The 23745-nt window shown below is 32.4% G+C and overlaps 1 protein-coding gene across 5 annotated transcripts in view; it reads left to right on the top strand.

Annotated features, from left to right (window-relative positions):
• LOC145323789 (calpain-9-like) overlaps positions 1-23745 on the top strand; it is a 197469-nt gene that overhangs the window by 163779 nt on the left and 9945 nt on the right. For 3 of the 5 annotated variants that reach the window (XM_080166330.1, XM_080166331.1, XM_080166328.1), the window contains exons 21-34: positions 74-193; positions 7469-7557; positions 7913-7996; positions 8383-8470; positions 9715-9811; positions 10159-10275; positions 10447-10524; positions 11100-11162; positions 11541-11605; positions 12624-12713; positions 13031-13098; positions 14450-14516; positions 20049-20117; positions 23531-23626. In XM_080166330.1, the coding sequence (XP_080022456.1) occupies positions 74-193; positions 7469-7557; positions 7913-7996; positions 8383-8470; positions 9715-9811; positions 10159-10275; positions 10447-10524; positions 11100-11162; positions 11541-11605; positions 12624-12713; positions 13031-13098; positions 14450-14516; positions 20049-20117; positions 23531-23626 (1191 nt within the window). The remainder of the gene's footprint in view (positions 1-73; positions 194-7468; positions 7558-7912; positions 7997-8382; positions 8471-9714; positions 9812-10158; positions 10276-10446; positions 10525-11099; positions 11163-11540; positions 11606-12623; positions 12714-13030; positions 13099-14449; positions 14517-20048; positions 20118-23530; positions 23627-23745) is intronic. The other 2 variants (XM_080166332.1, XM_080166333.1) reach the window with 1 other exon arrangement.

The following is a 23745-nucleotide window of genomic DNA, read 5'->3' as shown; positions in this document are numbered from 1 at the left end:
TTGTAACTCTCTATCTATAGCATGACCGTTTGACCGACATTCTCCTTTTTTTGACCACCTTGTATAATCTTAGTTGTATGGCTGTTACGAGGCTTTGCACGGCGGGTTCACCACCAAGGCGCTGCAGGATTTGACGGGAGGAATTGTTCAGTCCTTCTCTTTAACTAGTCAAGATAGATTACTCACTTATCAGGTTTGTTTAGTTATTTATCCCTTTTTTTTTTGGGGGGGGGGTTGACCACGTCTGATATAAAGTATAAAAGATAGCAAAACAAACTAAAAAGAAGAATTGCCCAAAATTAAAATTGGGAAGATTGAAATTTATTTTACCGCCGTGGCACCGTTATTTACCGTTAAAAAAGCATAACTGTACCTTTTACTACTAAAATAACCTTTCTAGTATGACTCCGAAAACGATAAATATCCGCTAAATTGGAACCGGTACTCAGCTATACCTAAATAGCATCGTATTACAGACAATTGTCCATGAATACTAAAATAAAATGGTAAAATTAATACCAGTTTTGTTAATACCAGGTCCTTTGGGGCTAACAAAACTAGTTACTATCTTATAATTTTATATTTTAATCTCCGCGGAAAGCTGTCTACAATACATTATCATACAATAATGATTTGTTAATACTTGATATTACAGAAAATTGTTATTGAAATTTGATAAATATTATCGTTTAAATAAATAATATGATTTAAAAGCCCATTAAAAATGATAATTTTTCTCGCCTACAGTGAAAATTTATTATTATTTAGTTACCTTAGATTTTATAAATCTACAGGATTATAGAGATAAGGCAAGGTAAGATAAATATCCCCCCCCCCCCCAAAAAAAAAAAAGGTCCTCTATACATTGATAAACGTCACTCTTTGATATATATGCTCTTTATATATATCTTTAGAGATAAGACAATGGACGATAAATTGATATATGTCTCCAATGATTACCCATTCTGTAGATCTACATTTTAGTTGAAAACTATTAGATTGGAACCAAAGTTTTTGAGCCAACGACAAAGAAAAAATGGTTATAAAACATTGGGTACATGTGTAATTTACAGTACAAAGTCCCCTCCCTCCCTGTATTAATACATTATTAATAACAGATAATATTTCTAGCTTTCATTATAACTTTAGGCCATAATTATATTTATATTTATTATTTTAATATATACTAGTACTTCGCCTCTAGCTTTTTAGTTACTCAAAGAACTGCATTAAAATTTCCAATATTCCAAACCAATTAATATCAACTGGAATAGAACCCGTTCTCAGCCGTACTGAAAAATTATGTATACCATCGTATAACAGACAATTTTTCGCGAATATTAAGATGAAAATAACAAAACTGATTTTAATCATATAATTTTCATTTATATATCTTTGAATTTGTTAAAAACAAAACTTACCTATATTTTGTACTAGTGACTTTGACTCTAGCCTCTAGGTGCTTTATCTATCCAAAGAACTAAATGACAGACAGACAAACAAAAACCTTACTACTTTATATTCAAGCAATTTTCATAACTGTTGTTCACGTATGGACGTACTGACGTATGGAAAACCCTATCTATAATGTAGCTGCGCTTCTTCTCTAAAAAATATGATTTGTTTATTAACTTTGTCACCCGCTGGTTTTGGAATGTTTCACAAGTAAAATTGACAGTTTTGACAAACAAGTATGTGACGGCAATGGATATGTAATTACTTGGATGTTGCACCAGTTTTTCATGTACTCTAATAAAGTAATACTCCCAGCTGGCTAAAATAATGATACCTCCCATCCACCCCTTTTAACCCATCCCCTCCACTTCTACTCGTAGAGCGAACAGACCAATAAATGAAGTCCATATTAGAAACCTAAATTGACAATAAATTTTCCACTGTCAATATATCCACGTATATCCTATATCCATTGTGACGGCGCATTCATAGTAGCCACCATAGAAAAAACACATGTTTATTATAAGCGAAGCTTTTTACAGTAAGGATCTGTCCGTCCGTCCGTCTTTCAGAAACAGGTAGGTACGATTTTGAACTCTATGCTCGTTATATAATTATCCTGTTCATCTGACTTTTGGAATAATGATTTTTGGAATGACAATTTTGTCCTACAGTATGATTTAATAGCTTCTTTTTTTTATGGATGTTGTCATCATGGTTTTATTTCATTTTTATTAGTATAACCAATTAAGACGAGCATTTTCCGAGATCCTTAGCTTCAGCCAAAAACCCTACTACTTTATATTATAGGATATCTAGTTTTGTATCTGTGTTTGGCTAATAGCTTCAAAGTTTCGCTACATTTGGATGTTATCCTCCTTGGATTAAACCATGATAAAACCTTAAGGGGTTTCCAAGTTCTGAAGGGATAAGACAATGGACGATAAAATGAATTACAAGTCCACAAAATAACGCCTTAACATTGAGGCCTAAAGTTTTCTAACCCAGTTATAGTACTCTTTGGCTCAAAGATTTTTGGGTACTTCTATTCAATTTTGATTGGTTGGTTTAACTAGTTTAGAAGGGGAAATTTTCTTTTATCAATATTGGGGATGCATACCAATTTGTCGTTCATTGTCTTATCCCTTAAGATACCTTCTGTAGAATAATGTTATTGGTAGAAAAGTTTTTATCAAGTCCAAAGTCATAAAATGAGAAAATATATGTATCAAATATTAGGTACCAGTAAAATTTACAGTCCAATGTCCCCTCCCTTCCTTATAATTTATGTAATAAAATTTACATATGTAAAGTTAAGATTATAGTTAGAGATATACAATTATTACATGAACATTTATTATATGAGATAAATATTACATATTTAAACAAAGTATATTTGGTAGTTTCACTCAAAGCTCCTAGTGGAGCATTGAAAACCCCGTCCCCCACTTATGTTGATAAAATTGAAGATAATTGTTAGATTGTGTGGATGTATCTTAAGATAACAACTGGACCTATATAGGTCTTCTTATAGGTCCAGGCAAGGTTTATGACTATTTTGGAGGAGGGTAACTCAACCCTCCCAAGAGAAATCACTGGGAAAAAATATCGTTCCCCAAAATTTTCTTTACCTTGCTTTTTAAAACTAAACTTAAACCTAACCTAAACTCATAGATCCCGGGATGGTTTTAGGTTATATTTATAAGTATAAAAAGTATGGATATGGTTTTGTGCTATTTTTTGCCTTTCCATATACCTTCGAATATAAAACTCCTAGATGCTAGGGGCGCAGTATCTATATATATATACAAAAACATATAGTGTATACATACATGTGCTTGAATTTTCAAGTGTAATTTTAGGGCCTTGGGGCTATTAATTCCATTACCATATAAGACACAACATTGCCCAAAATAAAGAGAAATATAAACATGCGCTAAAAATTGTTTAAATCAACTAAAATATTGCTAAAAAAAATAAACTAAGTATGATTAAATATTCTTAAAAACTTTAATCTACAAAAATGTACCCAAAATAGCCTAAAACCAATATGAAACTTTCCTAAAAGAAGAATAGGGATACTGAGCTTTTTACGAGATTTTTTCTCCTTTAATTTCCAATTCCTTTACCCGTATAAAAATGGTCTATATGTAACACGCTCACATACCATGTAAGTTGAATAATATCAGGAAGGGGGGGGGGGGGGCAATGGAATATTAGTTGTATTGGTACCCAAAGTTTTATAACCATAATTCATTACCTCAACTTCTTTATGTTCATTCAGCGTCCTTTTATCAGTCAGTCCGTATGCAATGGAGCAAATACTCTACTGCCATTTAAGATAGACGACCAATGTGCATCCATTCATTTAAACCATTTAATACATCGGTCGATCAACTGAAAATTGATTGCCTATTTCTTCAATAATTTCCAAATGTGTACAGCAGATAACCCAATTATTGCAAACGCTATTTTCAGCTACTCCGGTCAAAGGGAAAAGCGATATAATGTATAAACGATTTATACATTATACATTCAAAATTAAAATTTTTTAAACTTAGATTATTTTGAAAGTTTGAAGATTTTATAGCTAGTAGTAAATATTGAGATAAGACGCGGGGGTTAGGTACACTTTCGGAAACTAAAATTCAGTACATCCATCGGTCTGTCATACATGTTTTAATGAAATTCTATAAAAAATGTGTATATTCAGCTGTTGAAATAGATATAAGGCTGATTTTTTTGGGAAGATTTAGCTGACCATTAAATATCAACTGGACCATCTTTGAAGATTTTCAATTTTCTCTTTTGTTTTTAAAGATAGATGTGTTAATTTTGCTCTGAATATTCTGCTAACCATATGCCATCTACTCATGAATTAAGTTTATTTTTCGAATATATGATATTTGCTACTCCCTGTTTATTTGCTATCATGTCGTTTTGCTAATAATACATTATTGAAAATATGCAAAAGTGAGGGCGCACCATTGTATACTAAAGGGTGGTCCATAAATGTACAGGGAAGGAGGGGACCTAGGATTGTAAATTACCAGGGATCTAAAGGGAAAAGACAATAGCTAATAAATTGGTGTATATCCCCAGTGATGGTTCACAAAATTACCCCTTATATAATTAAAATTAGTAGTTGAAGCGTTTGGACACTCAACTAAATGAATCAACTAAAGAAAATTCACTAAAAGTCCAACAATAAGAAAATTTTATTATACAACTTTGGGGACCAGTGTAATAAACAGCCCAATGTCCCCTCCCTCAATGATAAATTACTAGTACCCAAAAATTTAAAACAACGTTATCTTATTCGTTGGTTCAAAACTTTTAATTGGTTTGTTCTCAACTAGTAGCGTTCAAACTTTCAAATAATCTTCAGTAGGGGTATTCAATTTATAATCCATTGTTTTATCCCTTAAGTTTTCTGATAAATATGAGATTTGTATGCATGTGATCGAGTTACTGCTTTTCTATTATATTCTTGGAAACGGCTCTGATATCTTTTTCTTTGTCATATTCTTCTAATTATAATACTTTACTAACCATAAATACACAAATATCAAAATTTACCTTTACGCCGTATTTATTTACGTTTCCGTGGACAATCAACCTGAAATTTTGGGAGAAATAACAACTGAGCTCGATCTTTAAATCGTTTATAGGTGATTTAAACCGGGGCGATTCATTTGGCGCACCATCAAATTATTAATATCAATCTTTAAATCGAATTTGCATGGGCGATTTGAATCGGGCAGTGGCGCGGGCCCGGCGCGGCAACGCCACTCACCGAGTGGCATTGCCGGTTTAAATCGGGGTGATTTATTTAATAAATAAATATTTTTTTTTAATTACTTTAATATTTTATTGCAAAACTATTGTGAAAACATTTTTATAGTTATTTTTAAAATAAATTATATATTAATGTTTTATATAAAATACCATGCTGACACGGAATTTTACATAAAATGCCTTACTGACACGGCTTATGTAATAAAGTTGTACTGGCGCGGATCGATATTTTATTGAGTGTCGCAAGCGATTTAACAACACCGCGCCGAAAATCTTTTAAATATCAATGTTTTATAGGCGCGCTGTGGCTAACCACCAGCGCACCTACAAATCACCTCTGAATCGCCCCGATTCAGCGCACTATAAAAACGATTTAAAGATCCAGCTCTGGTTTAATCCGGTTGAAATGGGTGGATAAGCCCCCAAAGAATGATATTAAATTTTTTTTTCTTGACCATTCTTAAAACGAAACCTTATCATGTATGTATATTGAATACGTTTTTACTAAAGTTTTTATCTAATATCTATTAAGAATTCATATAAGATATATGATATATTGTATAATATAGAACAAAAAGTTTAAATTATTCATTAATTTGAATGTTTGTCGGTTGGTCTGTCGGTAATACACCTTACTTATGATATGACTTTTCACACACAGACAAACAAAAACACACATACACATACAAACACATAAGACATGGTATTTTGGAGAAAATTTCAAGACTATTTTATCGAATATTTCAATATTTCACAAATATGAAAATTGCCTATAAATGATATATTGATGTACTTTCCCAATTATAATAAACAAAATTACACCTTCTGCAAATAAAAATTATTGGTCAAAAAGTTTAGACACTGCTATTTTCAACACACTTATTAATGTTTAAGAAAGTACCCAAAACCAGTTTTTTGGCTAAAAAAAGAGGTACTTTGTCTATAAAACTTTGGGTACCAGTATAATTTACAGCCAAATTTCCTTTCCCTCCTTTTTTTATCGCTACGCTACTTACAGACAGTATTGTTCTTGTTGTATTTAAATTAAAACATCCTTTTCAAAAAATATGTCATATTATATTTCGCTCAAACACTCACATAAGAAAACTATTACAGAAATAAAACAAGAAGCAAATAAATCTAAAAGATTATGAGTATTTATGAAACTAACATCGTTAAAACAGACATAAAGATTATGCCTAATTATTCTAGGAATCATCTTAATAAAATGAAATGAATAGAATAATTCCATTATGTTAAAATTTAACACAATTAAAAAAAAACATGTAAGATGATCTACTTGATCATAATATTGAATGTAGATAAATTGATCGTGCATGACTCCATTGTCTTATACCTGATGATATTTGATTAACCCATACTAAGTCACGTTTTACTTATTCTTTTTTCCCTGCAAAAAAAAAGACGACTAAAAATGTTGGCAGACAGAAAGGAAATGAAAATGAAAGGCATGTAATTTTTAAAACCTAGGTCTGTCACATTTTGTGTGTATCTGACTTTTTACATATTTATCTATTTGTCTTACTATCTTGTATTCAAATATCTGTCCTTTTTCTATCTATCCATCTTACTACTTTTCTAATTATCTATATATCCAACTATCTATCTATCCAGGCTTTGAATAGTTCAGTACCCCGGTCAACTCTATTAATAGCAAATATATCTATCTATCTAATGGTTTGTCCAACTATCTGTCTATCTAATTATCCAGGTATTGAACAGTGCAGTACCCCGGTCAACCCTGTTGATAGCAAACATATCTATATATCTATATAATTTTCTATGTATCTATCTATTATATCTCCAACTGTCTATCCAACTATCTATCTAACTAAATATCTATCTATTCAGGTATTGAACAGTGCAGTACCCCGGTCAACCCTGTTGATAGCAAAGATATCTATCTATCTAATTATCCAATAAATTATCTATCTATCCCATTATCTATCTATCCAGGCTTTTTAATAGTTCAATACCCTGGTTAACCCTATTGATAGCAAAGATATCTATCTATATAATGTTTTGTCTAACTATCTGTCTATCTAATTATACAGGTATTGAAAAGTGCAGTAAACCGGTCAACCTTGTTGATAGCAAACATATCTATCTATCTATATATTTTTTTATATATCTATCTATTATATGTCCAACTATCTATCCAACTATCTATCTAACTAATTATCTATCTATCCAGGTATTGAACAGTGCAGTACCCCGGTCAACCCTGTTGATAGCCAGCATAAGCATGGACAAGACAGATACTAAAAGACAAATGAGACTCAGGTAAAGATAGCAAAGATAGCATGGATAGCAAGGATATCTAGTTTTAATTTTTTTTTATAGAATTATTCATATTGCTATTTTCCTATTTACTTAAGTATCACTGTGAACATCTTTCAGTTTCTCTTTCTATTTATGTGTCTCTACAATTATCTTTCAGTATGTTATTTAAACTGGCCAATTTTATCTATTTTGTTCTACAATATATATGTATTTATCTAATAGTGTTATCTAGATATAATTTTCTTTATAAATAATGAAATATTATTTGATTAACTATCTTAAGAAATCTAATTATAACTTGATAAATCTACTGATCTATTTATCTATCTATCTTTCTTTCTATGTGTCTATCTAGAAATGGGTTAGTGACACAGCACGCCTACAGTGTGACCGGCTTAGCTAGAGTCAGGGGCCAGCTAGGAGATACTCATCTTGTAAGGTAAAACATTTCTCAAGATCAAAGATTCCTACAACTATGAAGCCTTAATATTGAAGAAAATATTATCGTTCAGTTCATATTATAACCAAAATTATGATTCCTGTAACAGTAAGGCATAATCTAATTCTAGAGACCGTCATTATTACAAAGTCATCAAAAATTGGATTACAATAGTGGACAAAACCATAATTTACTCGGCTTCTAAAAAAGATAGGCTCAGATTATCGTGTCTGTTATGTGGATCAAAACTATTGGTTGATAAGTTTAATCAAATCATAATTCAAGTATCCAAATTTATAAATCTAGCGAATAAGATAATGAAGTTATAAAACTTTGGGTACCAGTATAATGTACAGTCCCTTCGTAACTGTTTTTTTTTCTTGTAGATTACGAAACCCATGGGGCCGGGGGGAATGGAACGGCCCCTGGTCAGAAAGATCTTGGGAATGGGATTCTCTATCCGAGAGAGATAAGGTGAGCAGATCTATCTATTTTCATATCTATCAATTTATTTAACTATCTATCTATCTATTTATCTATCTTTCTATCCATATTTTGTCTATCTACCTTTCTCTCTATATCTATCTATCTATGTAACATCATCTTTATCTATCTATCTATTTATTTATCTATTTATCTATCTATCTATTTATCTATCTATCTATTTATCTATATATATATTTATCTATCTATCTATTTATCTATCTATCTATTTATCTATCTATCTATCTATCTATTTATCTATCTATCTATTTATCTATCTATCTATTTATCTATCTATCTCTATCTATCTATCTCTATCTATCTATCTCTATCTATCTCTATCTATCTCTATCTATCTCTATCTATCTCTATCTATCTCTATCTATCTCTATCTATCTCTATCTATCTCTATCTATCTCTATCTTTCTCTATCTATCTCTATCTATCTCTATCTATCTATCTCTATCTATCTCTATCTATCTCTATCTATCTCTATCTATCTCTATCTATCTCTATCTATCTCTATCTATCTCTATCTATCTCTATCTATCTCTATCTATCTCTATCTATCTCTATCTATCTCTATCTATCTCTATCTATCTCTATCTATCTCTATCTATCTCTATCTATCTCTATCTATCTCTATCTATCTCTATCTATCTCTATCTATCTCTATCTATCTCTATCTATCTCTATCTATCTCTATCTATCTCTATCTATCTCTATCTATCTCTATCTATATCTATCTATCTCTATCTATCTCTATCTATCTCTATCTATCTCTATCTATCTCTATCTATCTCTATCTATCTTTATCTATCTATCTCTATCTATCTCTATCTATCTCTATCTATCTCTATCTATCTTTATCTATCTATCTCTATCTATCTCTATCTATGTCTATCTTTCTATCTCTATCTATCTATCTATCTCTATCTATCTATCTATCTATCTCTATCTATCTATCTATCTATCTCTATCTTTCTATCCATCTTGCGACATTTTTATCTATCTTTCTTCAATTTATGAATGTACCTGTCTATATGGCTAAATATATATTTAAATTAAATTATATCTATTTATCTCTATCTATCTATCTATCTATCTATCAATATATCTATGTAACATCATCTATTTATCTCTATCTATTTATATATTTATTTAACTTAATCTATCTATCTATATGTCTATCTCTATATATCGTTCTTTGTAACTTCATGTATCTATCTATTTAGGAGCTACTATCAGTACGAGTAAGAAACGAGGGTGAATTTTGGATGTCCTTTGACGATTTTGCCAAACAGTTTTCCCATCTGGACCTTGTACATATAGGTAAGCACATAACTATAGAGCAGCTTCGCAATATATATTATTAACATGCTTTTCTCAGCTTCTATTTAAGATAGATCGTTGATTATTTTTATATTTCCTATTCCAATGATATAATTTTCATGGTCCGTTTGTATGTCGATCATGCTACTTAAAGGTTGCGTGACTTTCTTTCTTTTATATGACCACTGTATAGTTGCTCTAATACTATGTCTGTTCGTTTGTCCAGTCTTCTATATTTCGCTACTCATATACATATGTTGTCATCCTTGTTTTTAATAATTAGTTCATTTTTTATCAAAACGTTTTTCCCTTTTTATTGCTGCGCTTCATATGAAATTTTTGTTTAGGACCCGACGATTGGATGTCTGAACCCGCACTGCACAGTAAGAAACCATGGCGGGCTGTTTTGGCGAGACGGAGGTGGCGGTCGGGCTATAACGCTGGTGGTGGACCCGCCTATATAGGTATGGTGATGTTAATAGCGCAGCTACCCTTTCGTTTCGTTTTACATACAGCTATTTTTTATTTATGAATCATTAGACATCTGTGCTTGAATCCACTTTGACCGTCAGTCCAATCTTATTTTTTTGTGTTTCTCTACTTATGCATGTTGTGATCCTTGTTTTAATTTCTAGAAACGACAGCTATGAACCCTCAGTTCCACATCCAGATTCCAAGGTCAACAGCATCAAAATGTCACGTGGTAGTTTCAGGTAAATATACCTGGTTAATAAAGATCTAAAAAAGAGCTGGACTAACATTAATTATCTTAGAGCTTTTGATGGTTTTATGCCATTTTTGCAAAACATCCCTAGGAAAACCCTAACCTAATTGTAAATATCTAAGAGATATGACAATTAAGAAACATTCTAAATGATAATAACCAAAATTACCCCTTCTATATGTTAAAAACGTAATAAAATTACCCAAAGTTTTAGAGCAGAAGAATATTCAGTGTATATTTTAAAGTCCAATGTCCTCTCCTCCCTTCAAACTGATTATTTTGATAACTATAGAAGTTATAATACACTAAAACAAGTATATTTATAATGATAGGAGAATAAAGGTCAATAAATTAAGATTGCCATCATGGATCTCAATTATTGGTCAGTTCGTTCATCCAGTAGGAGGGAAGGGGGGGGGAGTAAAAGGGGTGGATGGGAGGTATCGTTATTTTATCCCACTACGAGTTTTACTTTATTAAAGAACATGAAAATCTGGTGTAAGATCCAAGTAGTAATGTAACCAATCCAAAACAATATTTTAACAAGAATGATTTTATTTGTAGTTACACAGCAGTACGATACAAATACACTCAACAATAAAAAGCGAAAGACTCTTCATCATATAGGTAAATATCGTTTTTATTTAAATCAAATCTTTTGGTTATATAATTACTCCTTATTTGCCAAATTGATTTCATGCCTCGATAGGGATTCCTGTAACAATTAGGTACAATTTATAAAATAGCGCTTCAGTAATCCTTACTTGAAAGTCCACCATACAGAAATCAGAAATGTTAAATCAGTTTATTTTTTGTAATAGTAATTCAAGGGACGATAAGATACTAACACTACTAGTAAATCAATATTTAGTATTTCGACAATAAGTAACATAATTTAAAACAAATGTTATTGTTCGTTTGTCTTATAATTTTTTAGCCATATTTTAAAAAACTGGAACATTCAACACAATTTGCAATATAAAATCAGTATTTATCATTTTTTAGGATTCGCTGTATATGAAGTACCGGGTAGCATGACCAGACTCACTCCTCAATATGTTATGGAACATGTAAGTAGATAGATAGACAGACAGATAGACAGATAGACTGTATATGAAGTACCGGGTAGCATGACCAGACTCACTCCTCAATATGTTATGGAACATGTAAGTAGATAGATAGACAGACAGACAGACTGTATATGAAGTACCGGGTAGCATGACCAGACTCACTCCTCAATATGTTATGGAACATGTAAGTAGATAGATAGACAGACAGACAGACTGTATATGAAGTACCGGGTAGCATGACCAGACTCACTCCTCAATATGTTATGAAACATGTAAGTAGATAGATAGACAGACAGACAGATAGAGAGAAAGACTGTATATGAAGTACCGGGTAGTATGACCAGACTCACTCCTCAATATGTTATGGAACATGTAAGTAGATAGATAGACAGACAGACAGATAGACAGAAAGACTGTATATGAAGTACCGGGTAGCATGACCAGACTCACTCCTCAATATGTTATGGAACATGTAAGTAGATAGATAGACAGACAGATAGACAGATAGACTGTATATGAAGTACCGGGTAGCATGACCAGACTCACTCCTCAATATGTTATGGAACATGTAAGTAGATAGATAGACAGACAGACAGACTGTATATGAAGTACCGGGTAGCATGACCAGACTCACTCCTCAATATGTTATGAAACATGTAAGTAGATAGATAGACAGACAGACAGATAGAGAGAAAGACTGTATATGAAGTACCGGGTAGTATGACCAGACTCACTCCTCAATATGTTATGGAACATGTAAGTAGATAGATAGACAGACAGACAGATAGACAGAAAGACTGTATATGAAGTACCGGGTAGCATGACCAGACTCACTCCTCAATATGTTATGGAACATGTTGGTATATAGACAGACAGATGGACAGACAGACAGAAAGACAGATAGACAACAGACAGACAGTTAGACGGACGGACAGACAGAGATGACAACAAACATAGAGACATACTGACAGAAAAACAAATAAATATGGAGATATGAAATAATAATTTTTATTTTCAGAAACCCTTGGATGTGACAAACCACAGTGTGGCGAGGGAGGTGGTGACTTTCTTTACCCTCCCTCCGGGAGAGTATATTGTTATGCCCCAGGTAAATAGACAGCAAAGGGGTGCAGTTTTTTTTGGTGGGGGGGGGGGGGGGGGGGAGGGAACTTATCAAGTACAAAAACTTCCTTCCTTGTTTTGAAATAAATTGAAAATTATACTTGGGGTGGGGGAGATTTTTGTTTATTAGTTTAGTTCATATTAGGTTAGGTTAGGTTATATTGGGGTAGCAAAATCAAACGTAAAGTCTCCAAGGTTACAGCATAGGGATAATAAAAACGGCGCCTTTTTATTTTAATCAATTAAAAGTAGGGGATGGGGCTTCAGTGTTCAAAAGGCACCAATATATTGTAATATTTTTAGACCAATATTCCTAACTGTGATGGAAAATTTTTACTCAGAATTCTGACAGATGAACAAAGTAATATTTGGTAAGTTTTGCTACTTTTTTTGATTGATTGCTATACATCCCCAATTGTGATAAACAAAGGATTTCTTCTGTAGTTAAGCAATAAGTTTTGATATAGCTAGTTTGTACCACCTAATCAAAATTTAACAAAGTTCCCAAAAGTTCATGAGCCAATATGAATGAGGGAACTTGTTTGAAAAACTTTGGGTACCAGTCAGGGATCTTAAGGGATAAGATATTGGAGGATAAATTGATGTACATCCCTTATATGATGAACAAAAGTACACCTTTTGGCTGAAACTTTGGGAACTACTGTTTAGAAGTACCCAAAAGTTTGAATCCAATGAATAAGATAACTTTGTATAAAACTTTATGTACAAGTATAATTTACAGTCCAATGACCCCTCCTTCCTTTACTAACAATTATGATAAAAAGGTTTTTTGAACATGTTATCTCATTCGTTGATGAAAAAAGTTTTTCTGTTTCCCTTATTCTTGTGCGAGTCATAATATGTTTTTGTTTTGTAAACTATTACATGACTTTCCAAAATTTCAAGGGATATTATCTTCAGTATGTTATTTGTCCCGCTTTTGAAATAAATATCGACAACGTTATCCAATATTTTAATTTAGCTTATAAATCAATCTACTCTTGTATGGTAATTCTTTTTCTGTGGGGAGAAAATGAATAAAGGAAGAAAAAACAGTAAAAAAAAGAAAGAATAAAAAGAAGGGTAAAAGGAGAAAAGAATGAAACTCTATGAAAGTGTCAGACTAACAAACTGACAGATCAACTAAACTTGTAGTGTAAATTCAAGTTTTAAATAACTAATTTTTTTTTTTTTTTTTGGGGGGGGGGGTATAAGGGTTAGTCACAACACTATTAATAAGGATGTTACTCTTATTATTTTATCAAAAAATAATATTTTTAACAAATTTTTATAACTGTTTTATGATTAAAGCTTTTGATTCCTAATAAAAATAGATCAATAGATTATAAACAAGGCTTGAAGATACCATAGAAGCGTAGTTACTAATAAATTGAACTTCAAGATTTAATAAGAATGGCTAAGTCGTGATTTTGATTTACAGGGTGAAACTTCTTCGAGGGCGAGAAGATATTTTTAAAAGCGAGGCTCTTCTATTATTAAAGTATGTACGTCCTTCGTCCGTCTGTACGTGAGGTTAACTGTTTTCGTTAATTTAGGGTGTTAGTTGGGTACGATTTTGAAAGCGAAGCAACCCTATAATCCAGAAAGCCCGTCCATCCATTTAAAACAAAAAACGCTTTGATGGATGTTTTCATCCTTGTTTTCAAAATAATCAAATGGTTATTTTCATATTTTTAAAAATTAATCTGCTATTCTTTTCAGGGAAGTAAACGAAGACAATATCATAATCAGAAATGTCCTCCTAGAGTTTGAAGATAGTTTCAAATATGTAAGTTTTTTTTATTATTTACAAAAAAAAATACTTTTTAGCACGCTTCAAAATACACAAAAATAGTTCTAAAAACGCACCATACATAATATCATTTAAAGAACAATATGAAGATTGAGAAATAAAAGAATAGTTATTTATCGCCTGGTGTTATGGGCAGCTTTCCGCAGATATTAATATGAAAAGTTATAAGATTAAAACCAGTTTTATCGAGAGACCGAGAGACCGAAAGACCGAGTTAGCAAAAATGGTATTAATTGTATAATTTTTATTTTAATATTTGTGTAAAATTTGTCTGCAATACGATGATATACATGATTTTTGGTATGGCCCAAAATCGGCTCTAATCCACCGGATATTTATCAGTTTCGAAGCCATACTGGAAAATTCTTTTATCTTAGTAGTGATTTTGATTTTTAATTTGAAAATTCAATGTAAATCTAAATAAAAGTGGTCATTACTAACATATGATAGACATGACTATATTCTAACTTTATAATGTCTGTAGCCGTTTTTATGTTGATATAAATATAATTTAAAAGCCCAACATTTTGAGAAGGGCATTAACCCCTCTCCCCCCTCAAAAAAAATCAATTTAGCAAAATTATATTTTAGCTTTGCAGATTAAAAATTTTATAATAAACTGCAAGCTGAAATGTGTTTGTCTGTTTGTGTGTGTGTTTGTGTGTGTGTGTGTGTGTGTGTGTGTGTGTGTGTGTATGTATGTTTGTTTTGAAGCCTGCAAAAATTACACCTTCATGCTAAAATGAAATTACCATACCAACATACATATACATGTATAAAGAGCGTGCACATGGGGTGGGCATACTCCATTAATTATTCCCCAGGGGTGTGCTAGATAGGTTATTTGTGTGTGAGCGCAACTACTCTAAAACAGTGATTGTTATCATAGCTAAATATTTAAAGAAAGAAAAAATAACTTTTCATAATCGGGCTTTTAAAGAAGGAAATTCAGAACCCTTTCATTATCGTTTGGATAAACAGACCTAAGTATAATGTAGCTACGCTTCTGCAAATACCACCCAATTTGTTCTCACATGTTTCATGCCATTTTTATTGGCTGTCTCTAGCTTTATTTTTTCATTCTCTACCTATTTATATTAGCAAAACTATTATACAAGCCTATCATGATAGTCGGTCTGTCAGTTTTGCATTTGTTATGCAAAGATATTAAAGATTTTAATAATCTATTAAAAGGTATGTCTGTTGATATAACTTTCCCATTACATTTACAATTATATCAAGAGACTGACATAGCAGCAGTGCATATGATTTTGAATACTTAATTGTTAAATGTCAAATGACACGAAAGTTTTTAAATAAGGGGGAATGCAATATAAAAGCCCTTAAATGCTATATGAAATAGATTTCCAGTATGACTTTGAAACCGATAAATATCCGCTGGATTAGAACCGGTTTCAAGCCATACTGAAAGATCATGTATGGCATCGTATGACAGAGAATCTAGAAGAAGTCATGGGCAGATATGGCCTAGGCTTAAGTAATGGCAAGGATAATGACAATGGTGATAGACTTGTAAGTTTTTGTACTGAAAACAAACTTGTCATTGGTGGAACCATCTTTAAACACAAGAAGATTCATACTGCCACCTGGAGATCACCAGATCAAAGAACCTTTAATCAGATAGATCACATCTGTATATCTAGACGTTTTAAAGGTTCTCTCCTTGATGTCAGGGTTGAAAGAGGACCTGATGTTAATTCAGACCATTATCTTCTATCTTCTAAAGTTCGGCTTAGATTTAAAAAACAGGACACAAAGCCTAACCCCAGGAAAAAGTATAATTTAACAACCCTTCAAAACTCTGAAAAGCTACAAGAGTTTAAGCTCACTCTAAAGAACAGATTTGAGTTGTTGACTCTTCAAGAGGATGATGGAGTTGAAGATATTTGGCAAGGTATTAAAAAAGTTTATAATGATACTAGCCAAGAAAAATTAGGTTTTAAAAAGGCTTACCAAAAGCCGTGGATCACTCAAAGATCCATTGATCTCATGGATCAAAGAAGAGAGGTAAGACAAAAGACACTCTCCAGAAACTCTCCAGAAGATAAAGACCTGTATAAGATGCTCAGCAGGGAAATCCAAAGAAGTGTCAGAATTGACAAAAAAGAACACTTGGAAAACCTTGCTATGCAAGCAGAAAATGCTTTTAATCAAAATAGAATGAAAGATGTCTATGAGATTACTAAGAGCATTGCAGGTAAAGTACACAAATCAGGATCACACATCAGGGACAAGGATGGTTCACTCCTTAAAACTGATGAAGATATTCTAAATAGATGGGCAGAGCACTTCACTGAACTGCTGAATCTTCCAGTTCCAGAGGAAGAAACTGAGATTCCACCCTCAGATGCACTTGACATTGACTGTCGAGCGCCAAATCTATTGGAAATCAAGGAGGCCATTAAAAGTTTGAAAAATAACAAGGCCGCTGGACCTGATAACATCCCAGCTGAGGTCATAAAAGCAGACCTAGATACATCTGCTGAGGCATTCCTACCTCTGATCACAAAGATATGGAATGATGAGTTATGCCCAGAGGACTGGAAGAATGGACATATCTCAATACTAGCCAAAAAAGGAGACTTGACCCAATGTGGAAACTACAGAGGGATAATGCTCCTTTCAGTACCTGGCCGTATCCTAAGTAAGATTCTTCTTAATAGAATAAAGAAGAAGGTTAATGAAAAGCTAAGACCTAATCAGGCTGGATTTAGACCAAACCGTTCCACTATTGATCAGATAACCTCTCTAAGAATCATCATAGAGCAATCCAAGGAATGGAACTCTGAGCTTTTTGTAAACTTCATTGACTACAAAAAAGCATTTGATTCTTTAGACAGAAGATCTCTCTGGAAAATCTGCCGACACTATGGCATTCCAGAAAAGATAATCAATATCATTAAAGCTATCTATCATAAAGGAGGTGGAAATGTAATGTATAAAGGTAAACTATCAACCTTTTTTGAGATTGTAACAGGCGTCAGACAAGGATGCCTTCTTTCTCCCTTCCTTTTCCTCCTTGCCATTGACTGGATCATGAAGAACTGTGAAAGTAATGATGGCATTCGTTGGGAGCTATTTGGCAATCCCAAATATTTAGGAGATCTGGACTTTGCTGATGATATCGCTTTGTTAACAAGCAATAGAAGTCAAATGCAAAGAAGGACTAACAGGATAGCTGAAACTTCCAAGAAAGTTGGACTAGAAATAAATGTTTCTAAAACCAAAATACTCAGATTAAATGCAAATTCCCAAGAACCAATTACTATTGGAGACCAAATTCTTGAGGATGTAGATTGTTTTGAGTATCTTGGAAGTAAAATTGATGAAGCTGGAGGCACTTTAACAGATGTTAAAGCTAGAATTAACAAATCTAGGACAGCCTTTGCCAGCCTGAACAAAATTTGGAATTCCAACAACATCTCCATAAAGACCAAGTTAAGACTGTTCAAGTCAAATGTTCTCTCTGTTTTGCTGTATGGGGCTGAAACTTGGTTCCTAAACACAGCAGTGGTCTCCAAGCTACAGACATATGTCAATAAATGTCTGAGGAGAATCCACAAGATCTTTTGGCCAAATAAGATCACAAATGCTGAGCTTCTAGAGCGCAGTGATATGTCAGACATTAAACTGACAATAAAACAGAGAAAATGGAGATGGCTGGGGCACACTCTAAGGAAAGGGCATGATGATATAACCAATCAAGCCTTGACTTGGAACCCCCACGTAGGAAAGAGGAAACCAGGTAGACCAAAAACAACCTGGAGGAGGGAACTCTTAAGTGAACTGAAAGAAAAGAAAATTCTATCTTTCAGCAATGCCTCAAAACGTGCCCAAAAAAAGGAAGATTGGAGAACCATTGTGCATGGCCTACGTTCTGCCGAGAACTAAAAGGCAATGATGATGATGATCGTATGACAGAAAATTTCTTACAAATAATAAAATAAAGGTCATCAAATAAATGCCAGTTTCGTTAGACAGGGCCTACGGCCCCTCGGGGCTAACAAAACTTGTTTTAATCTTATGATTTTTTATTTTCATATTTGCGGAAAGCTGTCTATAATACGATGCGATAAATAACTATCATATGCTGTTGACAAATAGGTATACCTATTTGGAAGTAGAAAGATCTACCTAAATCCATACATAGTTCATAAATCTAAATTGCTTTGGTATGTCTAGAAAACAGGGTACAGTTATAAGTCAATAAAAAGCGAATTTTCCATTCTCTAAATTTAAAAAGGTTAATAGTTATTTATCGCATCGCATTATAGACAGTTTTCCCAGAATAATAAAAAAATATTGAAAAGATGAAAACCCATTCTGACAAAACTGCTATCAATATTATTATTTTATTTTATTATTCTCGTGGAAAATTGTCAGTATGGCTGGGATCCGGTTCCAATCCAGCGGATATTAATTGGTTTCGAAGCCATACTGAAACTCCTTTCCTTTTTATTTCCTTCTAAATCAGAAATTTATATTTTTTATTTTTTATTGTTTTTATTTTTAATTTACCTATGCCCTGATTCCTGATAAAAAATGTAATTATGTATGGTACTCTCTCCGTGTCTACTATTAAACCAAGACCTAGGGATAAAGGAATAGGTCCTCTGAAAAGCGAATCAGCTATTCCTGAAAATTTAATGGACACATAAAACTAAAACACAAATAATAAATTGCTTTGGAAATTTAAGAGATCTTAAAAAAACATGCTAAAATAAAGATTTATTCTTACTTAAAACCTTTTTGCGAAACCCTAAAAGAAGAATGCCAACATACATAGACGCGTATATACCCTAAGTATTGAAAAGCCTCGCTTTTAAACATTCTTCCACATTAAACCGTGAACGAATTCTCGTAAAAGGCGCCTTTACGTATAGGGGGTGAAATTTTTAGAAATTGTTTATATGGAAATATGAAAGATTTAAAATAGAGCAAAATCCGTTTTTACTAATATGGAGCAATAATAACACCTCCTCTTTAATTCTTACTAAATTGAAATATTCGATATAAAGTAAAAGATGAAAAAATCTTGAAATTTTAATGGCTGGTGAAAAATTGTGCAAAAAGTTTGCACATAATTAAAGGTTGCAAATATAAATTTGTTTGCGAAATCAAATATTAAAATTAGCGAGGATATTTTCAATTGTGTATAATTTTATTTTTTTTCTAAATAGTTTTCAAAAGTTCTACTTTATCAATTTTGCTAAAATTTTGCAAGTAAGGGAGGGGTAATTATTCAGATTATTTCGTAGTTTATTCAAAATTTTCCAAGATTTTAGATCGTTAACACCTAAACCAACATAAATAAAATGCACTTTTTGGGTTAGAAATATATGTATAATGCACCTTTATTAGAGCCCTTTGTACCTACATGCACCTTTCTATAATCATTTTACAAATAAAAGCACTCAATTTAGACCAGCGCACACCCAAAAGCACCCATATTAGATCATTTTATACACCCTAACGCACCTTTTTTAGGCGTCCTACTTCGACGGAAGTGAGATTTCATCTGCTAGAATGAAATTTTCAGCTAGGTTTCTACCCAAGGTAGTATTAGACACACACACGCACCCCATAGTGCTAGTCAGCGCTGGATGGATTAATAAATAGATGGATAGATCATTAACCAATGGATACATAAAAGGGAGATGACAATGGAAGATAAATTGATAATTTCCCCAATTCCCATATAAAATTGTAAGGCTTTTTCTCTTATTCGTTGACCTAAATACTTTGGGTACTACTGTAAAATATTGATTGTCTAGTTTAAACTAGCAGTGCTCAATCTTTTCAACCAATAACTTTGATTTGTTTATCATTATGTGTAATGTACATTATCTTTTCCCTTAAGATCCCAGAGATTAATGTAACTGCCATTGTCTTCTCCCTCCTTGATTAATAACCAAAGTAGTTAGAATATGTTTTTTAACACAAAAAATAACTAGACAGACAAATTTAAACACTTTAAACATTGTTGTTGTCTTTTTGGTTCTTTATTTTGTTTTAGATTAACATTGTTATTTGGTGATGGATTTATGTATTTGTCATTATATTAGCGGTTTCGCGCCTAGCCTCTAGTGGCTGATCGCCCCAAGACGGTGTCGAAAACTAACCCTATAACATTTAATAATTTTTATTATAATTTTTTTTCATTGTTGCATGGCGAGGGGGGGGGATTAACCCTTTCCCCACCGGGCATGAACAGTAGGTAAATTCCTGTACGAGCAGAGCCTAATCAGTTCAGCAGTTAATGAGATCTTAAGCTATAGTCAGACAGTTCTACTTTGTATTAAAGAGATCTTAGTAGAAAAGGAAACTTTTCAAGCTTACTAATGTTGTACTCTTATTCTTAACATCTCTAGTATGACGTAGTGCTTTACAAACTCGAACGAGACACCTTCATGGCAACCACCGAAAGAACCTCGTTAAAAAGAATCATTTTTCTCTTATGCTTAAAAGCTGAGCAAATTGATATTCATGGTTTAAAAACCAGGGAGATAGGGATAAGAAATTGACGATAATTTTTTATTTTTATAAAATTCTTATGTGTATGAAAATCTGCGTTTAGAAGATGCTATTTAAGGATAGAATTGTTAAAATTTTCACAATGACGTATTGCAAAAAAATTATATCAATGTCACGCATTTGACAAAGCAATAGCCGGTTACAACTTTAAGATCTGAAATTACCATTTTATACAATATTTGCTAAAGACTATTTTTTGAGAAAACTTTTCTGAAAAGCCTGGAGTTTCTCTCAAATATCTAAAGGGGAGACAATTGCTAATAAATAGGTGTACATCCCCAATTATGACATACAAAATTACCCTTTCTGTAGATTACAATTAGTGGTTAACACGTTTGGACACTCAACTTAAAAAACAACCAATAAAAATTTAATAAAAAACCCAAAAGTTGTTAAGGCAACGAATAAGAAAATATGATTATAAAACTTTGGGAACTAGTGTAATAAACATTCCAATGTCCCCTCCCTCCCTGAGTTATCTTGACAGGGAATCCTAATTTTGAAGAGTTGAAATGACATCCCATTAAGATATGCTGCATGCCTTGTTTGCTAGGGAGCATAGCAACTATTTAATTTACTTTACTGGCTAATGTGCCCCAAGCCTCTTGGTCTTCTTATTCATATCTTAGCTTATTATATCTTAGCTTAAAAAATACAAAAATATCTAATCTGTTTTATTTTCAAAGAAGGATTGACATACCCTCCTAAAAAACTTATGAAATCTTAATCGGTCCAGTGGTTAACAAGAATTTAGCGGACAAACAGACAGAAAAGGTCCTACTTATTTTACATATATGTTAATAGTGGTTTCGCCAATAGCATTCGATTCCTGCTGCATAGATACACAATACACAAAGTAACCAAATCTAACCTTACCCAAAGTAATAAAAACAAATGACTCACTTTCCTATATTTTCAATTTATTTAAAAAGTAAAGGTAGGGGGAGGGGGGTTCAATGCCCTACAAGGCACATTGACGGAAATTGCCTTTGTTGGTGTCAAAAAGTCCATGTTACCCAATTTACCATTTAATTTGTCATTGCAAAAATAAATTTGCAAGCGAAAGATAACAACATTCTTAAAGTTAGCTTGATACTGTTAAAAAGTCACTGAATAAGACATTTTGTTTATATTTATAGAGTTGTTATTCTACTTTATAAAAATTGAAAAATGGTGATTGTTTGACTAACATTTATCTAAAATACAAAGAAATATTTACTAACTTTTAAGGTGTATGCGGACAACGATAATTTCTAACACGCACAGCGTGTTCTATAAAGCCAACTCTTTTCTCTTTTCCAGTAAAATTAACTAAATTCAATATAAGTAAAAGAAGTGATCTTTCTAATGGAAAATTCAAGTAATCAAAATCGCATCATTTTATTTTGATTCTTTCTCTATCTTTTTACCTTTTATTTCATCTCTAAAATCATCTCTATGTTTAGGATATGTCCGTACGTCCGTGTGCAGAATGAAAAGTAAATTAACTTACTAGGTTTTGTGATTTTTATAATTATGGAGAATAGGCTCTTTAATGTTTTTTTTTCCTACAAGCAAAGATCAGAATTAGCGTGTTTTGACCGTTTCTAGTCTTGTGTTGAAACTAACTAACAATGCATTTTATAGTAGATAATTTACACAAACAAATTATACCTATTTACAACTCATGTCAATTATTAATCATTTTTAATTTTTGAAACAAGGATAAACATAGACATAAGTAGCACAGCAATATACTTATTTTTCACAATGTAATAATAAAATTGAAAGTTTTAGCAGGTATTGTAGATAAATCTGATCTGATCTTGCAGACTTTTAACAATTATCAAGAAATATACATTTGTAACACTAGTGGACACGCCACTAGTGGCCTCTAGGGGCACCTGTGTGTGTTTTAGGGAGGGGAGGGTACCCCCTTTTTTTCAAATTTAGTTATGACAAGAAAAATATTTTTTTTTTAAGGAGGTCATTTTTTCTATAGAGACGATTTCTCTTGAGAGGTGTAGGTTCCATCTCCAAAATACAAACCTTCCTAAGACCTATGAAAAGCTACACTGTAAAGAAGAACCATATCGGTTCAGCGGTTGGCAAAATTAGCCTCATAGACATCCTGTTACATTTATATAAGGATACTATTAATAATTTAACTGGTGAATAACAATACCTAATATGGGTATTCATTATGTTTCTACATGCTAATTGGCGGATTTTGTGGAACACAGTAATAGTGTCTGACTGATTATGACGTAACAAAAAAATTAGCCAATTAGAGGCCGTTATTGACCAATGGTAAAATTTATAGTGGCCTCTCATTGGCTAATTTTTTTTGTTACGTCATAATCAGTCAGACACTATTACTGTGTTCATTTTGTGTAATATTATTTAGCAGTGCTGTTATTTATTGCAAAATCTATAATTTATGAATTTTCATTTAGTCTGACAGCCGGTTAGTGTTGAACAAGCTGGTGGCCAAATATCCCCCGGATATTGATGCCTCTATTCTTCTCAAGATACTCAAGACACATTGGAAGGTTGGTCAAATTTTATGCAAATTTTTCCTGACATTTTTCCCTTTTTTTTTTGAAAACGAACACAGTAATAGTGTATGACTGATTATGACGTAACAAAAAAAAATTAGCCAATGAGAGGC

This window comes from Acartia tonsa, chromosome 7, assembly GCF_053477335.1.
Source record: "Acartia tonsa isolate MP-2025a chromosome 7, ASM5347733v1, whole genome shotgun sequence".
Lineage (NCBI taxonomy): Eukaryota > Metazoa > Arthropoda > Copepoda > Calanoida > Acartiidae > Acartia > Acartia tonsa.
The sequence above is the reverse complement of the archived record's forward strand: the minus strand, read 5'-3'. Positions and strand labels throughout refer to the sequence as shown.